This window comes from Camelus dromedarius, chromosome 20 (assembly GCF_036321535.1).
Source record: "Camelus dromedarius isolate mCamDro1 chromosome 20, mCamDro1.pat, whole genome shotgun sequence".
Classification (NCBI taxonomy): domain Eukaryota; kingdom Metazoa; phylum Chordata; class Mammalia; order Artiodactyla; family Camelidae; genus Camelus; species Camelus dromedarius.
In genome coordinates this window covers 31,915,369-31,927,657 of record NC_087455.1, presented here as the reverse complement: position 1 = coordinate 31,927,657, position 12,289 = coordinate 31,915,369, and the positions used below count along the sequence as shown (strand labels likewise).

Sequence of the window (12,289 nt, the reverse complement as noted above, 5' to 3'; positions counted from 1 at the left end):
GGGCAAGACAGCCCCGGTCAAGGCTGCCGAAGAACACAGAGTAACCGGGGCTCAGGGCCACACGCCGTCCTGTGGCTTCTGCAGGGACATTACTAGGTGCTACTCAATCAGAGGCCCCTGGGGAAAAGGGCCCCATGGTCAAATATGCCTGGGCGGGTGGAATGAACAGAGTTATGCCTGTCTCTTTCCTAAAGGACTTCTCGTTTCTAACATGCCAGCAGAGATGCTGAATTTCTCAGGGGGCCATGCGTGTTTCATAGCATCTCTCCAAACTAGTATGACCTTGAAAACCCAATTGTTTGCTTTTTTGGCAAGCACCAGGTGGGACTACCCATCCGTGAATACAGGCTGGGAAAGGCTGTTTTAGTGGCCAGTAGACACCAGGCTTCTCAAATCCTTTTCCTGCCAGAAAGAGCCCCAGCTCAGAGGGGAGGCTCCTGGGCCTTGTTTTCGAGCTTCCATTTCATGTAAGCCTTCAAGGGAAAATGGGCATTGGCCTGGTACAGACAAACACTGGAAACAAGGAGACGCTATTAGCTAGTCTGTAATGTGACCTTACAGTCCCCTTTTGAGATATGTAAAACTTACCCATGCTATTAATTATTTGATCAGTCCTGAAAGGTAGGTCAGGTGCTGCATTCACACTTGGTGTAATACAGAAACAGTCAGATGAATGATATTTTAAAGAATCATCTTAATTACTGCAATTATGAGGCTTTGCAGTCATGGTTTGCAGAAAAAGCACAGAGGCTGCTACGTCGAAGGATTAAATATTACTTAGATGCTTAGCAGATTTAAACCAAACTTCAGTTCAAGATCTTAGCATATAATTGATAATTTCTAGAGTCTTCAGAGATATGACATATAAAGGGGTCAATTCCAAACTAAGGTAAACTAAGATAATATAGATCTGTTCCCCAAGAGTCTAATGCCATCAGTGTTACTCAAGTGTGACTTTACTAAATGTTTATTTTATGCTACCTTATAAATATCTGGAATTCTTTACATTTTCGGTGACATTTACTTTAAAATATATTTTCATTATTTTATAGGAATATGGGTATCTCCCAGGACTGTAAAATTCCTGCTTCAGGAATTCTCTTTCATATCCTAGTTTCTAACGAGTTGAATGAAGTAGTGAATAAATGAATGACTACATTTAAGAGTTAAATTTGGAAAATGGGAAAATACAAGTAATTCCAGAATACTTTTTTTTTGGTGGAAATTTAAAGTTTAAAAAAGTAGTTTTGTTCTTTTAAATTTTTTTCTCTGGTGTTAATATAAGATACATCATCATCAAACAATGCTGTTTATTCCAGGAAATAAATCTTGATGCATCTTTAATCTCCAAAGGATTCAGCCCAAGCTTTTAATTTTCTGGTCACAGACTATGTGACCCTTTTCATACTGAATAAAGAATTTGTTTTGCCTGTAGGCAAAGAATAATAATGTGTTGGTAGGACTTCAAGTCTAGACTATCACGAAATACTCAACGAGTCCTAGTGCTTAGAAGTGATTGATGAAAGCTGTAATAGTTGGAGGACTGTGTACAGTGGACAAGTAGGAAGATAAAAAGAGGAAGAGGGGCAGCACAAAGTATGACAGACCCGAAGAATGCCCGTCTGAGTTAGGAAGCCTGATCCTAGTTTGATGAAGGGCAGGGACAGAGGAACTGTCCATTTTAAGTGAGGAAGGAGTTTAGGGGAGAAGATACTGAGTTCAGTGTTTGAGTTGTTACATTTGAGGAACCTGCGGGACATCCAGGCAGGGATGAGCAATAAGCGGACAGATGAGAACACCGATTTGCAGCTCAGAAGAGACCTGGGAAGGAGAAGCAGGTCTGGATTTGGAAGTGTTTCTAAAGGATGATGGCAGTGGAGGTGGACAAGGCAATCACCCTAGGAAACCCTGGAAGAGTCTGCAGCATGAACAGTAAGAGTGGATGTCAGATGAGAAGGAGGTGCCCACCAGAAGCCTGGGATGGACTATGAGGAATTGTTTTAAACAGAGTATCTTTGTTGAATGAGAGAAGGGAGTAGAGTGGGAGACTATAGAGAAAAGCCCTATCAACATGTGTGTTCCAGCACTCAGAATTCTACGCCAGGAATGGCCAGAGAGGGTTCTCATCACGTGACTAGGGGCTGCCGCACGACAATGTAATACCATGCAGTTCCTGCCGGGATGTCCTGGGTTACATTGCACTTAGAGCAAAGACGTTTACCAATAAACACGCCCCTGCAAATGCTGGTGACACACTTTCAAACAGTAGGTGTATAAAGCAGGATCGTACTACTTTACCTGTCTTAATGACAGAGACTGGACCAGATGGCTTTTCGAGGTCACTTCTAACACTTAAAATACACAATTCGGTGTGCTTTGATTTTTTTTTTTTTTTTTTACTGACTTCATAACTATTTAACCAATTCAGTTCTTGGTTAAGTGCTCATCTAGACTCCCAATTTTCTCTGTAACCACCCGCCCTTCCTAGAATATTCTTACTCTCCAATCTAAACTGACTTCCATAACAAGTTACATGCCAACCATTTCAATCAGTCCCTCGTTATCCCCACTGGATACGGCCATTGCATCAAACAAAATATCCCCATCAGTGGCTTCCGACTCCTGCATCAGCCCACTCCATTCTTTTACACGGCTCAGTGCCGTCCCTCTCCTCGGACAGTCTGCTGCATTCTCAGTGAGTGCTTTTTTTGAAGAGAATACTTATCTTGAATAAAATCAAAGGAGTAAAATGTGTCTTCAGGCATTTTCCTTTGACTTGGGAAGAGAGGTTTTTTGTTTGTTTTTACTTTGAGTTGTCCTAAAACATTTTGCTCTGGAATTTGCCAGATAAAATTCCATTCAATTGTGGAAACTGTTCTAGTGACAGGTCACCCCCAAGGAAAGGATACTTGGGAAATGCGGGTGCTTCTGTTGCTGATTTAGTGTTTCAAATACTTTGGTCCTGGTCAAATATATTTACATTTTGGTAAGATATTAATGCTGGGAAGAAAAGATTGTATTAGTTCTTTGACATCTATATGTCCCAGTGGTCTAGATAACATCGTTTCTAGGATAGTAAAATTTTTAGAATTCTTACCACATAGATGAGGAACTGCCAGCGAACAAAGTAATACTGCACTGTTCTTGCGGAGATAGTCTGAGTTATATTTGGAGCAAAGTTCACCAATAAATATGTTCCTGCAAATGCCAACGTCATGCCTTTAAATAAAATTGAAAGACAAACCAAATTGAAAGAGGAACATTTAAACCTTTTTGTTTCTGTAAACATTACCCATAGACTGAGCATTACTTGTAAAAGTCCATGCCTATTAAAATACGACTCATCAAATCCTCCCTGGACGGCATCGTGCATTCACCCAATGGTGTTACCTTTAAAGGCAGACAGGGGCTGGGAACGGATGGAGTAGGATGTAACTTCTGATTTTTCTCTGTTGTTCCAGAGAAACACATCCAACCTGGCTGTGTGTTTCCATGGGGACCAGTAAGTGCGTGATGAATCTAGATCCAGGTAGATCTAGACGGCTCAGAGCCCGGAGAGTGGGAAAGTGCATCACCTGATGATCTGCTCTGCACTTTTTCACCTTTGGAGCCTTTACACACACACACACACCCACCCATAATTTTACCCTTTGAAACTCTGGTAAATGAACACCTTAATCATTGCCGTTTACTAGAGTCCTTTTAGCAGAAATAACGAAGGTGAATGCTTACTTTGCTGTAAGATTTATTTGACTCAATTTAAAATCTAGAATTTCAGGGATAGCTTGGTAAAATATCACATAATAAACCTATGTAGGAATGTGTTACTGTCATCACTTTGGCATTACTTATACTAATGGAGTCAGGGAATGTGTGTGGGAGGAGTGACCACCGAAGGAGGGGACTTGCCTTTCACACTGAGAACTGCTTATTTATCAATAATTAGCAGCCTAAGAAAAACTGACTTATGTAGCATTTTTTGAATAGCACACTGGAAAACATAATTTGGCCTGATTCATCACTGAGGTTGGCATTGTTGGGTATATAATTTACAACCAGCATTCACTCCAACCTGAAACAGTTTGGTTTGTCTATAAAATCTCACAATTTGAAGACACCAATTTCCTGTTGCTTTTAATCAAATGATTTTGAGTTTTGAACTCTAGTTCCTGAGAATAAACAGCATTTGATTTTTCACACAAGCTAGACAACAGCTACTCATGGTATTGTAGAAGCTATAAAATAAGCTTCCTCTAATGTAACAATTTGTTCTGTAATACTTTGTGAAGACAGAAATTATACACACAATTTTAAAAGCTATTTTCTAATAATGAGAAATTTTAAAATGAAAACAATACACATTGTTAAGCTTGTAATGAAAGGAAAAGACTAAAAACCATATATAAGAACTTGAGAAAATTATTGATCAGTTTTGTCTTTTCTTTGGGAAAAAAAGATCTTATAAGATAATATAAGTTCAATATTATGTTCCCGGGAGGAAGGGACTTAAAAAAAAAAGTTTTCTCAAACTTATGGTTACCAGTGGGTGAAAGGGGAGCAGTGGAGAGATAAATTGGGATTTGGGGATTTGCAGATACTAACTACTGTATATAAAATAGATAAACAACAAGGTCCTAGTGTATAGCACAGGGAACTACATCCAATACCTTGTAATTGCCTATAATGAAAAAGCACATGAAAAGGAAAATATATATATATATATATATATATATATATATATATGTAACTGAATGTATATGTATATATATAACTGAATCACTATGCTGTACACCAGCAACACAACAATGTAAACCGACTATACTTTAATGAAAAATAAATAGTAAAAGTAGAATAAATGCATTGAATACAATTTAAAAGTCTGAGTTCCAACTTACTTTCATGAAATCCAAATTTCTTATTTATAATGAATTCTTCTGCATATTATTTCTTTATCTCATCTAACTGTATCTAGTGTCAATTAAATTTCTTTTTTTCACATTTAGTTTTGAATGAGTTAATACATGCATACAGTAACAAATCCAAAAGCCACACAAGAGGGATCATGAAAAGTTAAGTCTCTCTCCTACCTCCTAGTTCCCCTCTTCAAAGTCAGCTACTGCCACTAGTTCCTGATCTGGGACCATTTCAGATTTAGCTTGATACAATATAGAAGTATTAATAAAATCTCTTCCTATAAACTTGTCATATGTAAACAGGTAAACAAGCTCATCCCTGCTCTTTATAGTAGACAGACTAGGTATACTGGGAAGGCATGTGCCAAGGAAAGGTAATCATTCTTTTTAAGTGATGTTCTTAAAACTACAGATTTCTTAGACACTTGGGGCTGACAGGAGAGTTACCTTATGATCACCACCATAGTAAATGTGATGAAAATAAGAACTACAGAAGTAACAGCTAATACTTAAAAGCGCAATCCTAAATGCTTTATACATATATAACAACTCTTAGAAAAAACCTGCAAAAAATAACTATATTCTCTTGTTACTATACTAACATACACTATATGTGTATTACATAGTATAAAATATACAACATTGTATACTATTAAACTATTTCTATCCACATTTGACAGGAGAAAATGGAGTCACAGAGGGAATAACTTGTCTGGAATTTTCTAGTTAAGTGAAGAGCTTGGACTGGAACCTAGGTAGTCTGTTTTCTTAATGATTACACTCTCTCACCTGTCGTATGCATGACAGACCAGGGATGATGAATGGACAACTCAAGACTGTCAGTCACATTGCAGTCTCAGTGAGTGGTTCCCCAGGAGCTGTACAGAGCAGAACCTGAGGCTGGATGCAGCATCCCCACTGGGGACAAAAGGAATTGATTTCTCCTGGCAGTGGTCCCTGGGGTCCCTGACTAGCCCTGAACTTCATTTAGAAGAGCATCTCCAAACTGCTCCCTAGGACTAGTTTCATAAGATGTATGCTCCACCAAAAAAGGTCTCAAGTCAAATCTATCTGGGAAGGGGTAAGTTAAACAAACTGAAATAGTTCTTTTCCTGGAAGACCCTTGAGATCGTCAATGTGTTAGTGTTTATTGTGAATCTCTTAGGGGAGGTTATGGTTGCAATATTTTCTAAACATACTTGACCATTTATATCATCCTGAAGTAATATTTGGAGGAATATTTTATACTTTGATAAATGCCTGACACTTAACTGGATCCAGCTGTGAGAACACAGCCTCTGTTTCAAGGGGCTACTGAAGTTCTGTTGCGAAAGTCCCTTATAGATACTTGCAGACTGAGGCTGATGCATAGAAGTGGTTGAAGGGAAAACAGCCTAGAATCAGGCTCCTTCTGATGCTTCTGTTCACTGGCATGTCTAACCTGCTCAGTTCCTCACCTGTGCAAGCCTTGGATTCCAGAATCCACCTGCACTGTTGTTCCTTAACTGACATCCGGTGTCCTTGCCTACCCTTCCTATTAAGTAAAATCTGAAATCTCCTTTAGTTGTCCCCACTCACCAGCTCAATGCCAGTTAGTATTAACTGCCTTTTGTCTCGCTTCTGTAATCTGGCTTGACCTGACTCCTGGTAGCCTTAAGAGTTTTTAAATACTCAGCTAACCTGACTCCAGCCTACACTACTGTCTGGTTCTCCTGGTGTCTGCAATATGTCTCCTACTCAGTTGGGGTCCAGCTCTCGCTTTTGTGGGATACCAGGCGTCACAGAATAAACTGGACTCCTTAGCACCAGACCATTTGGGGTACCTTCCCCGTGGTAGGTCTCTCCAGATTCCTCAGGTTTATGGCAGATCAATCCTGAAAGAGCCCCAGATTGAGAAGTCTCGGTCATACACAGAATCCAAATAGTTCTGAACCACCATCAGGAAGTCTCCTGTTGTTCAGGCAACTTTACAACCAAATAGCCAATCTGTCCTCTCAACTAGAAATGACAGTTTGTTTGGCTAGGTTAGTATTCTAGACACTGGCTTCAAACCAAGCTGACCTCTGGTGCAGGAGAAGGAAGGAAGGCGATGGTCTTTATCTCACTGTTCATCTCCTGACATTCAATCTGGGGAAACCATTTATAGGTGACTTGAAATAATCAAGTTACTGGTCTCTGGGGAGTGCTGATGAATTGACTGTAATCTTATTTTTATGATGACACTATCTGGACTTAAATCAACTAGGATCTCACAGACTGTTAGGCTCAGTATTTTGATGACTAAGGGAGAAGAGGGGAAAATACTATAGTTTTGGCTGTTTGAAGGGGAGAGAAATTTGGTGCTTTCCAGAGGAAAAATAATCATTAAAATAATACGAAGTTATTAATCCACTAAGAATCAGAGCACAGTCCAAAGCTTGTCATTGAGTTAATAATACTTGGCGATTCCTTTCAGACATAGCTTTTGTGAGGTCATTTTTTAGAGGCTCGTGGTGAAAAGCTTCATAGCCACAGAGCAGCATTTGGCAATAAATTAGTTCAGCTTGTTTCCACATGGTCCAAAAAATCTTCATTTGTTCCATAATGAAAAACAAACTTTCATTTGCTTGAAGCTGGGAAAAATAAATGATTTTCTTTTGTACATTTTGACAGTTAAATTTTTAGCATGCTTATATGTTAATCTTTTAAAAAATGCCACTAACTACTCTTTTTTTCTGTTTGGTTTTAGTCTCTGAAAAAAAAAAAGCATTTTTAGCTTTTAATAGAAAAAGTCAAATTTTCTCAAGGCCGCAGCAACACAGGCCCAAAGAAAATACATGCGACTTACCACAGTACTGTGTACGGCTGGGGAAAATTCTGTCCCTAAGCATGAAATGGGTTATTACATCTCAGTTCATGACAGTCAGGATATTGCTGTTGGGGGCATGGGTGTAGAATAGGTGACTAAATCCTTTCTTTTTCCTGTGACGCTAGATTAAAGTCAAGAAGTGGTCACTTTTAGCTATAGTATGAGACAAATGTGACATTACATAGATCCCTGCTCAAAAAGCATCAAGTTAAAAGGCAAACAAATCCAACCAGAGTTGTGGGAACTGTTACCTGGATTACTAACCTTATTAACGTTTGCAAAAATATCTAATCAAGCTTTCCTCTCATGAACCAGCCGCGTTGTGGTGCTAGTAGTTATAACAGCAATAGCTAACATTACGGGGCACTTACTACACGGCAGGCCCTGTTCTAAGAGTTTTACACACAGGAACTCATTTACTCCTATGAGGTAGGTAATACCATCTCCATTTTAAGGATGAGGAAATTGGGGCTTAAAGAGATGAAGTCATTTTACCAAGGTCACACAGCTCTCTGACGCTAGAGACTCACCCTCACCCATCACTTGATGATTATATCAAGCTGCCATTATTAGAATAGTGGTCCACGACTTTGCTAGTTATGTGACCTTGGGCAAGTCAGTTCTATAAACGGATCATTCCTATAATTCGAACGAGACAGTTCATGTAAAACACTTAACAGTACCCGGAAAGAGTAAATATTTAACAAATGCGGGCTCGTATTAAAGGGAAATTAGCAAAGAATCAAATGATTAATAGAGGTTTTTGTTGTTGTTGTTATGTGTGTATGTGTGTGTTTCCTATTTCTTATGCTGCGGGTTTAGTATTTATTACCTCTTGGGAATGAAGTTGTACAGAAACGATAGCAGTTATACTAATAGGGCTTTACATTTCTCAAAGTGCTCATATCAGTTATGCGATCTAACCCTTAAAAAACAGTTTCTACATTTGTCAGCAAACTGCGGCTTAGAGAAGTTAAGTATTATGTTGGTCACACAGTTAATAGGAGAAGTTGAATCCAGATTTGAACCCATGAGAGTGAGTTTAATTTATATCCTCTGATGCTGGGCTAGTTCATTGATTTTAGTAATGCTTAGCTGACCTTGGTTTTCTAAGTATATAATCAAACCAGTGGCACGTATTGCTACTTCTGTTTCTTCCCTTTCCATAGTTATGACTTTCACTAATTTCCCCCTAATCCTACTGGCAGTGGTTGTAGCTCAGTATCACAGAGAAACCGCCTTACCTTTCTGCACCTCTGTCAACAGTTCTCGTGTTATTCCTTCCGTATGCCCTTTTCCAAATGCCTGGATGTGGCCCATGCTTGTCCTATTCAGCTGTCAGAACTGATTCAAATGGTACCTCTGCTGTAAAAAATTCTCTCTCGGCTTCCAGGCTAGAGTAATCTCTCTTTATTCTAAATAAGTGGTTCTCAACTGGAGGTGATTTTGACCCTCAGGGGACATCTGACAATGTCTGAAGTCATTTTTGGTTGTCATAACCAGGGCAGAAGTTGCTACTGGCATCCATGGGTAAAGACCAGAAGGGATGCTGCCACTGTACAATGCATGGGACAGCCCCTACAATAAAGAGTTACCCAGCCTAAAATGTCAGCAGTGCTAAGGCTGAGAAACCCTGTTCTAAACTAAAGGCTCAAGGCATTATGATACATATTATTTTTGGCTTTTGAAAAAAACTTAAGTATGCATGTATTTTATCATTGACTGTATTATTTGAGGGCAGGGATTCTGTCTTAATCATCTTTTAATCTCAAGGGTTCACGATAACTGGCAAGTCTTCCTTTATATTCATCTATATTACCTCATTAAATACCTTACACTGATTTAAACATTAATCAACCATTAACTACAAAAGATGACATATGTTAGATTAAATGATTTAAAGTTTCCTTAAGACATTTGGATAAGTGAGAAACATAATGTAGAACCTAATTGTTTTAATTTATAAAACTGAGGCATTGCTCATTTTTATATCTGATCCCATACAACTTCTCCCAATGATTCCATAAACCATAATATACAAAAAGTATAGTAAAATAATATATTTGAAAAGCCACAATGCACATATGAATGCATTTTAGAAAACATTTTAACCATGAAAATTTGACAATGTTGACTAAAAACTCTACTAGCAGAATCAAACCAAGGAGGAAAAGGAAAAAGTGAAAACTCTTTCAAGACAGTAGGCTCAAGGGAAACCTGATCAGGGAAACAAATGTTCAACATACCAAGACTAGTGTCACAGTTAAAGCTCAAATTGAAAAAAAAAAAAAAAAAAAAGATCTCCTTAGAAGCCAGTAGACATTGCTTTATATAAAGTGCCTGAAGTATCATATTCATTATCATATGTCAGCAGCAGTTCAGACCGGATTTTGCCAAGGAAGAAAATATGAATCTCCATAATTCTTCTCACCAGTGATACTTCCAACAAGAGATAGAAGATGCAATCAACAAATGAGAGTTTTGCCATGTAACAGAAATCTTTCTTATAGCCAGGAAGGCCACTGTTATTTTCCATTAATAGCTGTATTTCTAAATAAAATTTTGAAGGTCAACATTCTGTGTGACTTTTGGAAAGAGCTAAATACAAATTAGGTAGTTAATTGGTACATCTAATTTCTGTACATGGTTTTCATTTTTATGTAGTGCTTTCATGCAACAATCTTAACAAAAATGTCCTTTGAAGTGGAATACTCTGTTAGGTAACAGATGTTTTCTTAGATTTTATTATGTTCATAAAAATTTTGTAACATTCATAATAGTAATAATATAAAATATAATTCTGTTGTGGTCAGTAGCATGGGCAGCAGATACAAGGAAGATGCAAGTGTCTCATGTCAAGGAGCAGGTGGCAGCTCCAAGAGACAATAATGTATGCCTCTAAATGAGAATATATTCATTTCAGTAATTTATGCCCCAGTTTTTAAAGCACATATTTTTAGTCGGTAGGGTTATTCATTTCCTGATCAAGCAGTGCTATAATTACATGAATCAAATAATAACTTACCTAGTAAATCTGAGGCTCTCAAATTTTCTTTCAGGAACATAACAGAAATAATGGCACTACCTAGAAAGAAAATGGCCATTAGTGATGTTTCCAAATATAAAAAACATATTATGCAATGTCATTTGAAAGGAATTAAGCAGTTTGTGTCCTGGGCCTGACTGTGTGTGTCCTGGTCAGAAACACCCGGCAGCTGTGGCTGTGGGGATGGCTTCTTTCCCTGCATGGCTGAGTGTTTGTGGAAGCTGGCCTGGTTTACAGTGGACCTAAGGCAGCGACTGGGATAGTACGTGGTATACAGTGAGGGCTTAATAAAAGTTTACTACAGGACTAAATGAATGAATGGAAAGAAAGAGAGGAAAGGAAGAGAGAAAGAGAAGAAAGAAAGAGAAAGAAAGAAGGAAGGAAGGGAGAGGAGGAAGGGATGGAAAGGCAGAAAGAGACAGGAAAGGAGGAAAGAAGAGAAACTATATCCCAAACTGAAAATTCATCATTTCCCATCATCTCCTCCTAGGATCCCTATTCCAGTGACACCTCTATGGGGCACCAGCATCCCGGGCTGCTCCTAGTGTCCCCTCCCCTTCACAGACTGCTGGGTCTGCTAAGTCTGATTTTCACTATCTCACAAGTCCACCCCCTCCACTTCATTCCGTTGTCACTGGCTCAGCTCAGGCCAGCTTCACCTCAGGCTTAGACCATTGTAACAGCTTCCCTCTGGGGCCCCCCATTTCACTACCCCTGCCCCATAGCACCACCAGAGTAATCTAAAATGCAAATCTTATGTAAATCCACAGCTTTAAAACCTCTTGTCAGAAGCCATTAATCCAGAGGACAAGGGCCAAACTACTGAGCATGACGTTCAAAGACAGCCATGATTTACTCCTGACACTTTCCTTGCCACATTTGCCCATGATCTCTTTTCCACGTCTCCCCTTACTAAAATAATCATAATATCCCAGGACCACCACTGAGTTTCATGCTGAAGGACTTTTGTACGCGCTGTTCCCTATGCAACTCTGCCTCCACCCTCTCATCCAACTAGAGACTCAAGCTTCACCTCTGGATTCCCCCAGAATTGACCACACCACCCATATGTAGTGATTACCTTTTATAATATATAGCTTTTTCATTAGACCTGAGATTTTTTTGCCTGTCTCCTGAAAAAGATCATCAGCCCTTTTTACTCTGAGATCTATCTTATTCTTTGAAGATCTCCAGTGTGTAGTTAGTACCCAGCACATAAATAAAAGTGTGTGTGGGACCTTCTGCATTTGCTGACTGTGTGATGTTTAAGACCTCCTCTCCCATTACTGATGCTACTGAACTCTCAGCCTCACAACAGAGCCATGACCTGCTGCTACAGCCTCAGGTATGTGGGGTAAGTTGAATCTGAGTTGTTCCTTTTACAGATTCATGGGTAGAGGGAAGGGAAAATCCAAATTTGCAATAATACAAAAAAACAAAAACTAAAACCCCACAACAATTTGTATTTTAAATTTTTAACAA

At 38.9% G+C, this 12,289-nt stretch overlaps 1 protein-coding gene across 1 annotated transcript in view; it reads right to left on the bottom strand.

The window, feature by feature from the left end:
* Positions 1-12,289, bottom strand: part of NIPAL2 (NIPA like domain containing 2) — a 71,413-nt gene that overhangs the window by 22,913 nt on the left and 36,211 nt on the right. The window contains exons 4-5 of the mRNA XM_031439282.2: positions 10,787-10,846; positions 3,098-3,219 (exon numbers count right to left, since the gene is read on the bottom strand). Coding sequence (XP_031295142.2) covers positions 3,098-3,219; positions 10,787-10,846 — 182 coding nt within the window. The remainder of the gene's footprint in view (positions 1-3,097; positions 3,220-10,786; positions 10,847-12,289) is intronic.